This window comes from Myxine glutinosa, chromosome 2 (assembly GCF_964187855.1).
Source record: "Myxine glutinosa chromosome 2, kmMyxGlut1.1, whole genome shotgun sequence".
In the NCBI taxonomy this organism is placed as follows: domain Eukaryota; kingdom Metazoa; phylum Chordata; class Myxini; order Myxiniformes; family Myxinidae; genus Myxine; species Myxine glutinosa.
In genome coordinates, this window is record NC_136262.1 from 257,364,427 (window position 1) to 257,383,453 (window position 19,027).

At 42.7% G+C, this 19,027-nt stretch overlaps 1 protein-coding gene across 1 annotated transcript in view; it reads left to right on the forward strand.

The window, feature by feature from the left end:
* LOC137420625 (TBC1 domain family member 12) overlaps window positions 1-19,027 on the forward strand; it is a 114,062-nt gene that overhangs the window by 6,802 nt on the left and 88,233 nt on the right. Inside the window, exon 2 of the mRNA XM_068105839.2 lies at window positions 8,776-9,327. Within this exon, the coding sequence (XP_067961940.2) occupies window positions 8,776-9,327 (552 nt within the window). The remainder of the gene's footprint in view (window positions 1-8,775; window positions 9,328-19,027) is intronic.

Genomic DNA, 19,027 nt, shown 5'->3' on the forward strand with positions numbered 1-19,027 from the left:
TTCATCTATAATTTAAGACAGATAAGGATAGAGATAGAGACAGATACAGAGATTGAGACAGATACAGACAGAGAGACAGAGAGAGATAGAGACACAGAGTATTTTTGTTCATCTACAATTTAAGATCCCTGGTGATCCCTGGATCCCTGGTCCCTGGATCCTGGTCCTGGTCCTGGATCCCTGGTGATCCCTGGATCCCTGGATCCCTGGTGATAAGATCCCTGGAATCCCTGGTGTTGGGCTAGCGGCTAGGGTGCCGGCTTAGGATCCTAGGATCCTGGGTTCGAATCCCGGTCAATCGCTGAATTAACGCCAGGGGGGTTGACTCAGCCTGTCATCCTTCCGAGGTCGGCAAATTGAGTACCAGTTCACTGGTAATTCCCTGCTTGTCGTTAAAGGCGGCAAAAAGGGTTGGCGTCAGGAAGGGCATCCGGCTGTAAAACATTGCTTCAAAAAGGGGACCGAAAAACAACAACAACCACAGTTCCCGAAAAAGGCCAACCCCCGCTTGCGGGGAAAAATGGCCTCTAAAGGTGTTTTTTAAAATAATTTAAGGAGTTGCCCCAAACAACTATGCGGTCATTTAATCTAGAGTCGAGACAATATCAAGGTGGACTTGAGCGGCACTCAGTAGAGAGCATACCTCCGCCAGGCTGAACAGTTTACGGTTTGTATCCCACTGATGGGTCAAATCTGGATCCGACATGAACCAAGATCTAATTGGCTTGTTCACCACACATCCACCACATTTTGTCATAAGTCATCCACAACCTTTTGATATATCGTGCTACGTGTCATTTTTATCCCAATCACCCAATGGTGAAGAATCACTTTAAGAAAATTAAATAATTCTCATATCTGGATCCGTATTCGGATCTTCACCAAAATAGAATCAATTTGTACTTGTACACATCCAAGTTTGGTCTGAATCCGTCCATAACTTTTTGAGATATCGTGCTATATATCGGCTTATACCCGATCACTCAATGGTGAAGAATCACTGAAGATTTCTCTGATATGGATACGGTTTCGAATCTTCACCAAAATAGAATCGATTCTTCCTTGTGAAAGACCTAACCTGTCCACCAAGTTTTGTCCGAATCCGTCCACAACCTTTTGAGATATGCTATATATCGTTTTTTTCCCTATCTCTCAATGGTGAAGAATCGTACTAAAATACGCAATTTGGTGTCTGTATGTCTGTCTGTAAGGTCTGGTCTGTCTGTCTTGTCTGTCTGTCTGACGATTTATGACCGCGGTACATTCGGTCGTTGCTTATCCAAACTCAACCAAACTTAACAGGAGGACTAAGGGTCAAACAGTGAAGGTTGTAGTGCATTCATTTGCCCCCCTCCACAAGGGGGTTATTTCCGCCAATGAGGTTGCGTGTTGAGGTGTATATCCATGTTAAGATAGCTTTATTGTGGTGTTTTTCCAAGGCCGCTGCTCATAACAAAGGCGTAATATTAATGCTATTACAAAACAAAATCGATAGTAATAATATCCCACCTCCCCAAGGGATGTTTCCTTCTTTGCCCAAATCCGAGTCAACGTTTATAAATAGCTTATCGTGTCGTTTTCGTGTGAGCAATGGCCAACGGCCTCTACCAGAAGTAAAAAATATTATAAACTACAGACATATGCATGATTACCTTTTTAAACAGTCGCTAATGCTGTTTAATACGAAACTGAAGGAAATGTGAAGGAATCATCAATCTGTCTATGCTTATCACATGGACGAACGCACCTGATCAGAGATCTACTGTACTCTATATACCGCATAAGGGTAATAACATGACCCTTCCTGCCGTTTCCGCGGAGTTCTTCCAAGGCGTTATTCCAAAGCCGCTTCTCATTACAACAGTAATAATAACATTTATGACGCGGATAATATTAATTATATTACAAAGCAATATCCCCTCCACAAAGGGTTTTGTGACTTGTTATTGTCCCTCCCTCCCCCACCCCTCACCCCCGACACCATCACAGAAGTAAGTTTTATTATAGGGAATCTAGAATGGTGAGGCACGGTCTGATCTTTTCAATCACCTGTTCTGACAAAAGTAATAGTAATAATAATTGGCAATAATAATAAGGATAACAAGTGAATCCTCTTGGATTGCGCTGAGGTTCGGGCAAGGAACAGAACCTTGGGCCGAATCTCGCGCTTCACCAGTGCGCGTGCGCGAATTTACGTCACGTCGGCAGCGAGAAGGGGTTCCCCAACACGAACCAATCAGGAACTGCCACGTCACACTTATATGATCTCAGAATTCCTGTGACAGGAATTCGCGTTACACTGGCTGGAAGTCATTCGCTAGAGGTGCTTCCTCAGCGCTAATAACATGACTCCCCCTGCCATTCCTGTAGTGAATGGGTGTACCAGTCACTTAAATATTCTCGGATCCACATCCGGATCTGGATCTTCACCAAAATCTAATCATTTCGTCCGTGTCACATACCCAACCTTCCAACCTCTCCACCACAACATTTCGAGACATCTTGTTCAGACAGACAGACAGACAGACAGGGGTGAACACATAACCTCCATCCACCTTCAGTGGCGGAGGTAAATATAGTATAAGAAGAACTGATTTAGGAAAATAATATTTTAATTTATTTATGACACCAATACTTTAAGAAATGTATTTGTATAAAGTAACTATATGCATTCCCATGCCAATTCTTCATCAACTAAGAGTCTAGTAAATCAAGAGAACCCTCAATATACTAGTATCATCAAATTTAATAGAGCCAGGAAGCACAGAGACTGAGGTGCTGAAAAACAAACAATTGGTTTTCTATTTATTTAATGACAATATATTTGCCTTTAGTCACTCAGAAACATGCTGAGTATCCAATAGAATATTTACATCACAATGAGGAAAAAAAGGCTAGAATCATCAGCGAATACGCAGTATATCAGAGGCTTCATTAATACATCGCTATATAAAAGGCAAAAACCTCTCTTTCTCTCTCTCTCTCTCTCTCTCTCTCTCTGTGTGTGTTTGTGTGTGTTTGTATTTGTTCTATGCACAGTCACATATTTTAAGTTATAAACCCCAAACTCAGGGTACAAATACAACTTTGTGTGGAGGAAACATAGGCTATGTGGCTGTTGTGGGGGGGGGGGGGGGGGGGGGGGGGATTCTCCATGTAAATATGTACCGTGTGGCACCACGTGCTGGCCCCCTGTTTTAGCCTGGGCAATGCTGAGCTTAAAGCCCTCTTCCCACAGGTAAATTTATCTTTGCAAACAAGACGACTAATTGGTCCATCAGTGAAGGCTCCGCTTAAAGCGGGTAGGCTCCGCTTAAATATACAAACACACACTCACACTTTTTTATATATATATATATATATATATATATATATCTGATTTCATGTTGGATTCCAACCGATTTAATATCACAGATGGTTTTCTGTCTAACAGGTGGCTTTGATTATGTTTTGTACATGAATCGGAAAATGAACCTGTAGTTTAGCAGTACTTTGGCTTTGAATTTGTACCGATTGCACATGCACAGAGACAACAACAACACAACATGCATTTTAATGCCATGTTCCCTGCTAGAGCGGGGGTTAGCCTTGTGGTCCCCATGACAATCTTCTCCATTTTGCCCTATTTTCTGCATCTCCTTGTTAACCCCCTTGCCCGCATTTCTTCTTCCACCATCTTTAGCCAAGTCTTTCTCGGTCTTCCCCATCCTCTACTTCCTTCTACATTAACTTCCATCACTCTTCTCAACCAGTCACTTTCATCCTTCCTCAATACATGACCAAACCATCTCAACCTGTTCCTCTTCACAGCATCAATCACAGGCAATATTCCCATCATCTTTCGCAATTCATCATTTGTCTTCCTCTCTCTCAACGATACTCCGCACATCCATCGAACCATTCGCATTTCCACCCTTTCCAGCCTTCGTTGCTGCTCTACGTTCATTACCCATGTCTCGCTCCCATAAATCATAACACTTCTCACACATGCAGCATACACCTTTCCCTTCAGCTTCAGCGACACTCTCCTCCTCATCAGCACGCCACTCAGTTCCCGAAACTTCTTCCATGCACATCTCACTCGAGCAACCGTTGCCGAGTCTGATCCACCTTCTCCATTCAGCATGTCTCCGAGGTAGCAAAATGTTTTCACACCTTCCAGCTTCACGCCGTCTCCAAGATCCAACTCAACATTTCCTCCATCTGCAGCTCCCTCTGTGTACACCTTACATTTGAATGTAGCTGCCACACTGGTTAATGACCCTCTCAGACCACTACATTTTTGATGAACCCACTCAGCACACATTGTACATTGAATGGAGTTCACTCCGACACCCTTCCTGCACACAGCACACGGCCACTTCCCAGTTCTTTCCACCTCACCACATGCTTTACCACTTGCCATCACCTTTGTCTTTCCGATATTCACCTTCAGACCTTTTGTCTCCATACATTCCTTCCACTTGTTCATCTTTTCCTTCAGTCCATCCATACTTTCCGCAATCAACACCAGATCATCTGCATACAACAACTCCCACGGTAAACCCTCCTTTACGGTCTGAGCCAGCACCTCCATCACAGCTACAAATAGTAGTGGACTTAGTACCGACCCCTGATGCACTCCCACCTTCACCTCAAACTCACCACTGTTCCCATCCTTCGTCCTTACAGCTGTGCGTGCTCTTTTGTACATTGCCATCACTACTCTGATCAACCATTCCTCCACTCCTAACTTCCTCAATGCCCATGTCAATACTTTGCGTGGAACCCTATCGAATGCTTTCTCCAGATCAACAAACCCAAAAAACAACTTCTTCCTCTTATCCATGTACTTCTCCTGCAACTGCCTCACAATGAAAAGCGCATCTGTCGTTCCTCTTCCTGGCATAAATCCAAACTGCATTTCGTCGATCTTCACTTTCTTCCTTATCCTCCTCTCCAACACCCTTTCCAATACCTTCATTCCATGCTCCAATAACTTTATCGCTCGGTACGAGCCACACTCCAGAGGGTCACCTTTCCCCTTGTATAGAGGGACGAGGGTACTCAGTTCCCAATTCACTGGAATGCGGCCTTCTTTCACCACCAGATTACAGATCTCTGTCATTCTCTTCACACCCCAACTTCCTGCTGCCTTCAACATATCTCCCACAACTCCCGCCGGCCCTCCCGCTTTTCCACTCTTCATTGCTTTTATCGCTTCCTCAACTTCCTTCTCAGTTATCTTCTCTGCCGGTCCTAAAACTGGGTTACTCTCTATGTTGCCATCCCATTCATTCTCTGTATTCAACAGCATTTCCATATATCTTTTCCATCTTCCTTTAATTCCATCTGGGTCGACAATGATTTGTCCTACTTCATCCTTCAAGCAACTCACCCCCATCACATCACACCTCTCTTTCACTATGTGCTTTGCAATCCTGAATACTGCTTTCTGACCCTCTTCCGAATCCAAGCGTTCTCCGAACATTTTCCTACATGCCTCCTGCGCCTTTGCTACCTCTTTCTTTGCAGCCTTCCTGGCTGCCTTATAACTTTCATGCTCTGCTGTTTCTGCTCCCGTACCCTTCGCCTTCTGCCACACTTTGAACTTCTTCCTCTTCTCGTCAATCCTCTTTCCAACCTCAACATCCCACCACCATGTTTCCGAGTGCCTCGGTGGTCCTTTTGTCCATCCACATACTTCACCAACGGCTCCCAACAGACTAGCTTTCATTGACATCCAACCACTTTCAAGCTCAACCACATCATCCTCTACCCTACTCAGCCTCTCTTTTAATGCCTCCCTTACTGTCACCTCTTTCAACCTCCACACCTTCATTCTCGGTTGGTACTTCACCCGCCGAGCTCTCCTCGCACCTTTCACCCTTATGTCGCAGACAACCAAGTGGTGCTGTGAAACAGCCTCCTCCCCCGGGATCACCTTTGTGTCCCGGAGGTGCCCCCTATCTCGCCGACGCACCATCAGGTAGTCAACGGTTGTCGTCGACCCACCTGACGTGTATGTAACAAGCTTATTGTCCTCTTTCTGGAACTGAGTATTACAAATCAACAAATCAGCTCCATCAGCAAACTCCAAAATCCTTTCACCTTCTCCATTTCTCACACCATATCCGTAACCCCCATGAACTCCCTCAAAACCATCCATACTCCTTCCCACATGTCCATTCAGGTCTCCTCCCACCACAACAACTTCCTCATCTTTCACGTTTTCCATCAGCTTCTCTATCGCACACCAGAACTTGTCCTTCTCTTCATCGCTTTGACCAACCTGTGGAGCATATCCCGAGATGACGTTCACCAAGAGCTTTCCAATCATCATTTTCACCATCATCAACCTATCACTCACTCTAGTCACACTCACCACACTGTCTACAAACTCCTCAGAAAACAGGACACCAACACCATTCACGCCCTCCGGGCACCCTTGCCACACAAACTTGTATTTCTGTCCCTGCCTACCCTTCACCATTCTCACACCACTTCCCTTCCATCTCGTCTCTTGCACACAACATATGTCCACTCTTCTTCTGACCAATACTTCCACCACTTCTCCTGATCTCCCTGTCATTGTCCCTACATTCCATGTCCCAAATCTCAGAAACCGATCTCCACTTCGGGCTGCACCCTGCCCATATGTACTTGTGATTGTCATGGTTCTCTTTTGAGGCAATGTTTTTATGGCCGGATGCCCTTCCTGACGCCAACCCTCTTAGTCGTCTCTTACGACATGCAGGGATACGGTGTACCTATTCTGACCAGGGTACACACTGGGAAACGTTTAAAACATGTAAATTCTAGGGGGGGGGGGGGGGTCAGCATCACGGCTGCGGTTTAAACATATTCCAACAATATCCAAACAGAACGATGAAAAAACAATCCGGGAAAAGTCTCCAAGCGAGAACGTGGATTTGAGAAAGAAGGAGCAGAGGCGGAAGAAAACGAGATACAGGGGGCGGGGCACAAGCTGAGACGAGGAGGAGAGCGAACAAGCACGTGTCCGGGAGGAGAGAAAGAATCAATATAGAATTCTTTGTCTCAGGAGGTGAGGTGAGGGGGAGAAAACAAAATAAAAGAAACAAGCAATACAGCGAAGGAAATAACCCAAACCGACAAAACACCGACGGGGGGAGGGAAGCCCCAAGTCACCAGGCCGCGCACGAGGTACGACTCAGAAAACGATTAACTACACACAAGTTTGCACGAACCACAAACCAACACCAACTAGAAACACACAATAACACGTACACAGCAAAATAACCAGTGGAAATTTGACAAAGACAAGAATGGGAAAACACTCAAACTTCGATGCCGTGGAGAGCTCGAAGCACGCCTCACTCGCCCGAGGAACCGGGCTAACATGCACAGAGAGAAGTGAGAAAATATATTTACTCTGTCTCCATGCCTGGTCATCCTTCCGAGGTCGGAAAATTGAGTACCAGCCTTAGCTGGGATGAATGATCCCGGTGTGTACCCCGGTTTAGAATAGGTACACCGTATCCCTGCACATCGTAAGAGGTGACTAAGGGTTGGCATCAGGAAGGGCATCCGGCCATAAAAACATTTCCTCAAACAGTGAACCATCATTGTCATGGGGCTTGCAAGGCTAACCCCCGCTCTAGCAGGAAAAATGGCCTTAAAACGATCATTCATTCATTCCTTCATAGTCTCCATGCCTGGGAGTCAAACAAAATTGAAAATCATTCCAAACAGGAAACTTACTGTTTTTAAGGATATTATAAAGGACACAAACAACGGGCGCAAAGAACTGCTGTAACGTGTTAGACAGGGTGATGTAATAGACACTGCATCAATTCTGGAATTAAATAAATTTTCCCTCCTTTACTCCCTTTACTTTATTTAAATTTAATTCTAAACAGTACTTGAACACTGTAGAATACAAATTGCCTTCTTGTCCTTTCCAATAACCTCCAGTTTAGCAGTATTTGAACATGTTAAATAGGGCTGTGTTCAGGGCCCTGAATATTTTTTTTACAGTTTATATATTTTTTAAAAATTCAAGTATTTTTGAAAAGAGTCAATAATTAAATTGGAAGATAATTGCCAATGTATTGTGGGTCACCATTCTTGAAGATGGGTATAACTTTAGCAATTATCATTTTCTCAGGTACGAGAAATTTCCATTACGTAAATAAATTATTATAAATGCTACGGGTTGAATAATTTCAGGTAAACCATTTTCCAAGTGGACATTAGTTATTCCATCATTTCCTGCACACACATTTTTTAAATTAAGTTACAGTTGTATAATTGTTTTGGTGTATAATGGTTGTACGTATGTACATTTTAGAAATCTGATACAGTTAACCGATTTCTGGCTTTGTTGTGCTTACGGCATTGTTCTTGGATGTTGTTGATTATATTGCTGCATAAACTCGGGAATGTTTTGTTTATTATACTTATTATTTTATTGTTGCTATTATTATAACTATAGCAACCTTAGATTATTTTTTGAGGCTTTTTCATTTAAATAGAAATAGATAAGTAAACACACATATTCTTGTTTTGTAATTAAACTTGACCTCTGAGATTTTATTTTTCATCACAAAGTTGAAATGAAACTGCTGAGGCCCCTATGGATTGTCTTTTTCAAAGAAATTTCAATCAAGATGGTTCATAACAACTTCATCAAATGTATAAATTAATGTTTTCTTTTTCAGGTTTTCATGACTTTTTTTTTTTAAAGGAAATTTTGAAGAAAGAAATCCAAGTCTTTCCTCTTCATTCTCTTTACTTTGTCTCATTAATTCCTAGCTCGCTAAATGGCGCAGAATCATCAACCGGTGGATGTTTGGAGCCAGGAGAGCAGGAGGCCGGACCAGATGGTCTTGGAGAGCGGCTGTCATCACACAAAGCGAGCAACTCGCTGCCGAGCGGCGTGATGCCAGCAAGTGCTTTAAGGGCATCTAAAGCTTCAACCTTTCCCCGAGGAGCCTACGACTCTGGGAGCCTTCCACTGCACTTGGGGAAGACGAGACATGGTGCTGAAACGTATGCAACGGAACCAAGTTCGGCGTCCCGCTCAAGCCTCTCTAGCCTTGACTCTGAGCTGTCTGCCACATTGGAAAGTACCAGCTGCGGAGCTACAGGCTTGGAGGAATGCGATGCTAATGGGGAGCTGTGTACACGGCCTGGATCTTGTGGAGAGTTGGCAAGGGCTTTGCCTTGGCTGGAGGACATAAAGGAACTATCAATGAATAACCCAGATGAAGGGGAGCTCAGAGAGTTGTCCATGCAGGAGATGGAGGTTGGACGTGGAGCAGAAGACAAGCGCAAAAGATCTGGCTTTGCGAGTTTCATTGCAAGGTAGGAGGCTTTCTGGCCTTAACTATTTTGCCCATTCTCCCGCCTTGTGTTTATGCTGCTGGCATGCATCCGCTACCTGCTTCCTGACTTAAATATTTTTCACTCCTTGCCTTGATCTTTGTTTCATACCGTTTTACAAACTATTCATAACCATTATATCACATGGTTCATAACCATCAATATTCCATCTATGTGGGTTGTATCCATGTGTATCCATGGCTGACATTGAGTGTAAAATAGTAAATGTCTCAATTCCAAGCAAACACCCTTTGCAAGCTGAGTCGTATCCTTGAACGTGTCACCTGGATAGTCTAGTAATCCTCCATTACCTCAAATTTTCCAGAATGTAAAACACCGATAGTTTCCAAATCAAAACACTTAAATATCTAAACTTTTCTAGTGTTGCACATCTTTATTCCATAAGAAATGGCAGTTGTAAGTACTTCCGTGGGAAGGAAATTATTCAGAAGGAGCATTTTGATAAACATTTGACGAAGTACGAGTTTTTCAATATGACAGAAACCTGCTCTTTAAATATACCGTGTTTTCAGAAGGTATGAAGAAAAATGAACACCTGAAATATTTTGAGTAAATAAGTTTTCAACTCCTTTGTTCAGGCACTCCAAATTGATCTCAGGTGCATCCAATTTATTTGGATCATCGTTGAGATGTCTCCACAACTTGATCGGAGTCCACCCTTGGCCAATTCAATTGATTGGGCACGATTTAGAAAGAAACATCTTTATATACAAGGTCCCACAGGTACCAGAGCAGAAACTCCACCATGAAGTCCAAGGAACTGTCCGTATAACTCCGAGACAGAATTGTGAGGAGGCATAGATCTGGGTAAGGGTATAAAACAATTTCTAGAGTGTTGAAAGTTCCCAAGAGCACAGTGAGCTCCATCATTAGGAAATGGAAAGAATATGGAACTACCCAGACTTTTCCTAGAGCTGGCCATCCAACCAAACTGAGCAACTGGGCAAGAAGGAGCTTGATCAGGGAAGTGACCAATAACCCAATGACCACTGTTGCGGAACTGCAGAGTTCTTTGGCTGAGATGGGAGAACCTGCTGGAAGAACAACAATCTCTACAGCACTTCACAAATCAAAGCGTTATGGGAGAGTGGCCAGACGGAAGCCACTCCAGAGAAAAAGGCACATGACAGCACACCTGGAGTTTGCAAAAACGCACGTGAAAGACGCTGAGAGCATGAAGCAAAATATTCTGTGGTCTGATGAGATGAAAATTGAACTCTTTGGCCTGAATGCAAAGTGCTACATCTGGTGGAAACCGAGCACAGCTCACCACCCATCTAACACCATCCTGACCGTGAAACATGGTGGTGGCAGCATCGTGCTAAGGAGTGATTTTGTGTGGCAGGAACTGGGAGACTTGTAAGGATCAAGGGAACAATGAATGGAGCCAAATACAGGCAAATCCTTGAGGAGAACCTGCTTCAGAGTACAAAAGACCTTTGACTGCAGTGAAGATTTATTTTCCAACAGGACAATGACCCCAAGCATACAGCCAAATCAACACTGGAATGGCTTCAGAATAAGAGCGACAAAGACCTTGAGTGGTCCAGCCAAAGCTCAGACCTGAATCCCATTGAGAATCTGTGGGAAGACTTGAAGATTGCTGTTCACCGATGCACCCTATCCAACTTGACAGAGCTTGAGCAAATCTGCAAGGAAGAATGGGAGAAACTCCCCACATTCAGATGTGCAAAGCTGATACAGACATACCCAAGAAGACTCGAAGCTGTAATTGCTGCCAAAGGCACCTCTACGAAGTATTGACTCAGGGGGTTGAATACTTATATAAATTAGATATTTCTGTATTTCATTTTTAATGGTTTTGCAAGAATTTCTAAAAAAAAAAATTCACTCACATTATGGGGTATCTTTGCAAAGGGGTTGACTACTTATTAACTCAAGACATTTCAGGTGTTCATTTTTCATTAATTTTGAATGAGATCTAAAAAAACAAATTCCACTTTGATATTGTGGGGTATTGTGTGTAGATCAGTGTCGAAAAAATTATTTTAATCCATTTTAAATTCAGGCTGAAACGCAACAAAACGTGAAAAAGTCAAGGGGTGTGAATACTTTCTGAAGGCACTGTATATATATATATTTTATCAATATGTTACCTTGAGAAACAGTTGTTGAATAAGATTATTTTGCTGCTTGTGTACACAAATGTGAGCGGTATACAGTAATTTGTAAATGGTTATTGTGAAAATTATATTTGAATTGGTTTGTTTACTAGGTGGCAGAATGTCACATTAAATCGGATTTTGTGTTGAAGGCCTCGGTGCAAGTCAAACCTTATTGTCCCTAGAGAGAAATAAGTTATCTCCATGTCCTGTAGATACACTGAGCAGATCCGTCCATGCAAATCCCAGGAGGTTAGCCTCAATATCGCTGGGGCTGTACCAAAAAGTGGCCTCGGCTTCGCCTTACCACCGAGTGCATGTCACACTGGATTCACTCACTTGTAACTTTTGCCTTAAATGTTGCTCGTTATTTGCACAGAGGAGGTTAGGGTTGACTCACCAGGTGCATCACGTGAACCCCATCCCCTCCCACCACCCACAGAGTCAGTGTGAGTTGGACCTTTTCAATAGGGTTGATTGCTTATCGACCATCCAAAAAGAAGAAGATGTAATGAATTTAATAATCTTATTTTCCATCCCAGAATTGAAAATGCAGGAATTGATGTTCATGCAGGTGAGGTTTACCTATAATACATATGGGATTCACAATATTGTATGCTCCTCTCTCTGGTCAACATCAAGTGAAAGAGTTAACCACGTAGTAACAATTAACTGGGATTCGCAGTGATGGAGCATCTCAGTGAATGGCTGGCCGATGTGACGTATCCGATCCAGGTTCCTCCTGATGACTCTAATGCTGTATTTGGTTTTCCGTTTGATATCTGGAACATTCCAGACACTACTGTCTCAAATGTTATGACAACAGCAATGTTCAAGTTTTGCGTCCTTCAGTGTTATTGCATTGCCACAGTTTACATTCTTTAACCTCATAATTAATCTACTATTGCTGTGATTTGTAAGTTTCTCTCATGAGTATCTACTCTCTCGTACTTTGGCCGACATGCTCCGATATCCAGATTGCTCGGCCACATTCCGTTTGCTGCATCTTGTCTATGCTCGTTCTTGTCTGAATTTGTTTTCACATTTGTTATTTGGTAACCTTTCATTGCAACGTAGGTGGCTGTGTAGCCTTGACTATTTTGCCCTTTATCCCCCTTGTGTTTGTGCTACTGGCATGTAGCTGGTACTTTTTCCTCAATTAAATATCTTTAACTTCTTGCCTAGCTTTCTGTTTCATATAATTCTTCCATTTGTAGTCAATTTATAATGCTATTTAATTTCTCCTTAATGTTCTGTGGGCAATGACTGAAGGAAGCAGAAGGAAAACCGATGTTTGGCCTACTAGCCGAACCCACCTAACATCAACGTATCGGTGCACCTCGGAAGGAGTCATTGGAACCAGTCACAAGTTTATTGGCATTGAAAGCTGTTGAAATGAAATAATATTCCCATTCAAAACAAAGTTGAAATTCTGTGTGTATAAAATACAACATGTGAAACAAAGTCACATGTTCGAAACTGATTCGACGAACCCACGACACGGAAATAAGCAAGTCTACAATAATCTCGGATATATGCCAGAGGCCTCGGTAGGAAGGCGCGTCGCGAGATATTGAGTCTCCACGGGTAAAATATGACAGCCTCGGACTAACACAAACTGATTGGAAGAGTAAATACTCTGCGGTAGAATTAACACAAGCACGCGTATATTAGGTTGGAGAAAATCTACGAAGAGAAGAATAGAGTCCGACAAGTATCCCCAAAGTATTTTCACGCGATTCACAAATAGCCAGCAGGTTGTAAACGGAATCCACTGAAAGTTTGGGAAAGAAAACGGTTCGGAAGCCGAGCTTAACTGTCCCACACTGTGTGCTACGTGTTTGACTGAACAAAGATTCCCCTCCGAGAAATGTCCAAATCTTCCTTTTTCAACGATATTGCCACCAGGTTTATGGAAAAGTAGGAAGGACATAAAAAGAGGAAGAAGTTGTTTCTTGGGTTTGTTGATCTGGAGAAAGCATTCGATAGGGTTTCACGCGAAGTATTGACATGGGCATTGAGGAAGTTAGGAGTGGAGGAATGGTTGATCAGAGTAGTGATGGCAATGTACAAAAGAGCGCGCACAGCTGTAAGGACGAAGGACGGGAACAGTGGTGAGTTTGAAGTGAAGGTGGGAGTGCATCAGGGGTCGGTACTAAGTCCATTACTATTTGTAGCTGTGATGGAGGTGCTGGCTCAGAACGTAAAGGAGGGTTTACCATGGAAGTTGTTGTATGCAGATGATCTGGTGTTGATTGCGGAAAGTATGGATGGACTGAAGGAAAAGATGAACAAGTGGAAGGAATGTATGGAGACAAAAGGTCTGAAGGTGAATATCGGAAAGACGAAGGCGATGGCAAGTGGTAAAGCATGTGGTGAGGTGGAAAGAACTGGGAAGTGGCCATGTGCTGTGTGCAGGAAGGGTGTCGGAGTGAACTCCATTCAATGTACAATGTGCGCTGAGTGGGTTCATCAAAAATGTTGTGGTCTGAGAGGGTCATTAACCAGTGTGGCAGCTACATTCAAATGTAAGGTGTGCACAGAGGGAGCTGCAGATGGAGGAAATGTTGAGTTGGATCTTGGAGACGGCGTGAAGCTGGAAGGTGTGAAAACATTTCGCTACCTCGGAGACATGCTGAATGGAGAAGGTGGATCAGACTCGGCAACGGTTGCTAGAGTGATATGTGCATGGAAGAAGTTTCGGGAACTGAGTGGCGTGCTGATGAGGAGGGGAGTGTCGTTGAAGCTGAAGGGAAAGGTGTATGCTGCATGTGTGAGAAGTGTTATGATTTATGGGAGCGAGACATGGGTAATGAACGTAGAGCAGCAACGAAGGCTGGAAAGGGTGGAAATGCGAATGGTTCGGTGGATGTGCGGAGTATCATTGAGAGAGAGGAGGACAAATGATGAATTGCGAAAGATGATGGGAATAGAGCCTGTGATTGATGCTGTGAAGAGGGACAGGTTGAGATGGTTTGGTCATGTGTTGAGGAAGGATGAAAGTGATTGGTTGAGAAGAGTGATGGAAATGAATGTAGAAGGAAGTAGAGGACGGGGAAGACGGAGAAAGACTTGTCTAAAGATGGTGGAAGAAGAAATGCGGGCAAGGGGGTTAACAAGGAGAGATGCAGAAAATAGGGCAAAATGGAGAAGATCGTCATGGGGACCGCAAGGCTAACCCCCGCTCTCGCAGGGAAAATGGCCTTAATATGCATGTTGTTGTTGTTGTTGTTGTTGTTGTTGTTTATGGAAAAGTACTGGAAGTTGATTGCTTGTTTCTTCCTACTAAACAACACCCAGTGATAATAACAAATCTTTCGATGTACTAGTTCAGCTTCCCGAGATCGAGTTGGCTACAGGTGTTGTATGCTGAGCGAGTAGATCTGTTTTGACCCAAAAGTTTGTGGACTGGTGCTATAAGTATTAATTCAGACTGAGCTGCTTACTCATGGTGAAAAGTTGCGTGTGCAATTGGGAATGATGAAAAACAAAAGACACGACACATCTCATGCAGTTTCTTTCCATCTGTAAATAACTGACGTCAAGTGTAAAAACAAGAAACAAATGTGGATTCGAAGCAGGAGATCTTTACAAACTCAGTCGTATCGTTGGAACGTGTCACATGTCTCATCTATCGGTCCTCCATTCATTCAAATTTTTCAGAATGTAAAACTTTATTTCAAAATACTTAAATACACTTGGACCTCGGTTAACGTCGTGGTTACGTTCTTGAAAACCGTTAAGCGAAACAACGTTAAATTGATCAATTTATCTCATTAGAAAATCTCGACGACATAATAGTGAGTTGTGGGTAAATAATTACGACGGTTTGAAGTCTTGGTATCTAATTAATTACAGACGTTATAACGAAACAATGTTAATCGGGATAACACCTTGCATATATCTAAAACTTGAATCTATTTCATTTATGGTGGTTATAATTATTTATTTATTTTAAAATGGCGAACTAAATAGTGGGCGGATTTTCATCAAATTGTTTACCAGGACATCGAAGGACGTTATGTTTGTTTTTGATTTGCATGAGTAAGCTCACCATAGTCATTCTGTGAGGGTTATCTCTTGTTAGGGACAAGTTAATATATCTATGATCGAGGTTATCTACTCTATGTAGATACAGGAGGGCCACAAAAAAGCAATGTTTGATCATGCTGAGACTTTCTTAGTAATACTGTTTCTTAGTAATTTTTAACTTGCCAATTATCGTTTTTTAAAATTATTATTTTTTTTTTTTTTTTTTTTTTTTTTGTGCAGGTATTGAAATAATGGGGCAATTTAACATCAATAAGCACATCTTTATTTATGACACGAACATTGAAACAAAGTCACCAAAAAGAGTGCGGATATCATTTTGGGGAAGATGCCCATCATCTTGTGTACCTACTTACAAAACAATGAAGGCATTACTGTGTAAGATGGAAGATACTATCTCATTACAAAACACGAATAAGGGATGTTCAGGATGTCGTCGTGTTGGTATTCCTGTCCAAGAGTATGGAAGCTGTACAAGCAACACATGGAGAGAAGTCCACGCAATTTTACAAGTCTCAGGTGAAACAGGAGCCAGTCGCACGTAATTACGATGAATAATGATGGGAGACATTGGGCTTTTCTGAAGCACTGGGAAATGAAGACCTCAGTATCGATGACGTCATTTTATCTGATGAGTGCCATATTTACATAATGGGATCATCTGTAAACGGAATTTCAGATTTTGTGGATTGATTGCAAAAGCCACAAGAAGAGGAAGAAGCATCACTTGACTCTGAAAATCACCTGATGTGGATCGAGTTCGTCACAAATCTACAGTCCCTATTTGTTTTGAAAACCCTAATACCAAAACGGCAGTAAATGTGACATCAGATCGTTATCTTCTCATGCTGAAGACTTACCTATGGAACAGGGTGAGGAATAATGAAAATCTGCGTTTTCAATGAGATTGAGCCACAACCAACATCTCTAATGAATGTCTCGCTTGGCTGAGGGAAATATTTTCTGATCACCTTAAATCAATCACAGAATTGATGTCAAATGGCCCCCACACCACCTGACTTGTCAACGCTGGATTGGTTTTTATAGGAACGAGTCAAAAGGAGAGTGTTTCAGTTGAACCTAACCACGATTGTTGATTTGAAAGATGCAGTTATTCAGATTATCTTGGGAGTTAGGCAAAGCGCGCTTCACCTGGAACGGCACTCGGTAGAGCTCATACCTCCGCCAGGCTGAACAGTTTGTTTTATATCCCAACGATGGGTCGGATCTGGATTCGGACCTAAACCAAAATCTAATCGGCTTGTTCTTGTCACCGAACAAACTCGTCCACCAAGTTTAGTCATAATTCGTCCTTAACTTTTTAAAAAAATATCATGCTATATATCGGTTTTAGCCCAATCCTTCAATGGTGACGAATCACTTAGAAAATTAAATAATTCTCATATCCGAATTCATATTCAGATCTTCACCGAAATCTAATCGAATCGTCCTTTAAAGACACACAACCGGTCCACCACGTTTCGTCCAAATCTGTCCATAACTTTTTGAGATATCCTGCTGTCCATAACCTTGTCTGTCCATAACCTTGTCAAATCTGTCCATAACCTTGTCACATACACTACATCTCTGCCAAATTTCGTACGAATCAGTCCACAACCTTTTGAGATATCTTGTTCACACACAGACAGATAGACAGACCAGGGTGAAAATATAACCTCCATCCACCTTTGGTGACAGAGGTAGAAAGTGATGCGTAACCTGTTATGTATAATAAATTGTATAGTATAGAGGGGAGGTCATCTTGAGCAGTCCGTTTAAGTATTGAAACTTGAAGATTGAACAAATATTTAACATTATAAATTCTTCTACACCTATCACTGTTGGTGATTCACGATTTTATGTTATTTGCTTTTTAATGGCCCACCTGTATGAGGCTCCTATGTCCCCTGTTCTTCCTCTGCTCCAATTCCTTTGTCTCATCACTGCTGGTGAGACCGACGGCAATTCTGGAAATTCACTTAGACCGACTGGCAGGGACTGCAAGCTGCCATCTCACTTCAAGACTGGACTCCGATCTCCGCCTCCACTAATATTTAACGCGGCCCGATAATTCTTCCTCAGACACCTGCTTTCTCTTCTGCACAGATGAATCGCATCTCATACCCATCCTCTCACCCATGGTACACTGAACCCCTGGTGATGCAGTTGCCTTGAAACAACTTGCTTTCTCTTCCTGGAAGGCAAATCCGACTGAACGGAAACTCGGATCATTCCCCAAAGCCCTCTACATGTGTGTCCACTCTCAGGAGAGTCAGAAAACGACATATGGCCACCTTCAAGGCTGAACTCTCAAGCGTGTCTCCATCTCCAATGACCTGATGGTGCCTGCTTAACTCTGTCGCCGGAGTACGCACCCCTCCCTCAAATGGCGCCACGGCCGACTCCACTCACGAGAAGGCCGAATGCTTTGACAATTATTTGTTTTCTTCCAAATATTTTGTTCCGAAGCCATCTTTCCCGATGATGAAAAAACGATGAATAGATTGAAACATTGACTTGATGTGGTGTGGATGAAGCACGGTCATGATGGGCCAAATGGCCTTCTCCTGTGTCCAAATCCCTTGTAGTTCCTTGCATAAAACAAACGACTCTCGATATACATGTACACGTCAAAAATGCCTGAATCCTGTATGGAATGAAACTGAAATCTACGTGTCAAACATTACATATTCACTCCACATTAATATCACTGTGTGCTCTTTCATAAACATCAGGACTTTCAAGGAATATCAATTTCTTTTTGTTTGTTTAACTCTAGGGGGATAAATTGTTCAGGTAAATGCACAGCGAGTTCAAGGTTCAATATACTCAGAACTGTTTAATTATCATCGATACAAGAATTGACGAGGGAGCTTTCAGTGGAAGGAACAGGAGCCAAATCCATTTTCCCATTCGTCGCTTTCTGTGCCAAAAGGCGCTTTGGTGTTGTGCAGAAAAACAGCTCGAAATGAAAGCCACATGTGGGGAAGAATTCAGTTGTGAAGCTGTGTTTGTGTTGAGGCAGTTTGATGTGTACGCTTAAAACACGGCGTCAATGATGCCAATGAATGTGATTGTGTACACTGTTACTAATTGGAGAATTTCTGCATTTTATTTTGTACCTTCTCCTTTGATTGACTGAAATTGTTGATTTATTGTTGTTATGGCACTTGTAATTCAGTACATGCATGATTATTACAGGGGAGGGGGGAGGGGGTGTATTGTACTCGGCTCCGTCTGTCTTGTCCGTCCGTCACGCCATCTCCTCCAAAACGTTTGTGCAGAAATTCACCAAACTTGAGAGTTTGATCACCACATGGTACGAAGGTGCACAGGCAGTCATTTTTAGCCCCGCCCCCTGCGGTGGGGTTAATAGGTCAGATACTGAAGAAAAAAAAATGCAATTACGGGCACATTAAACAAACAAAAAATTAAATGAAACTTTGTATATGCAATCAACATTGGGAGACACCTGAAATATGTTACGA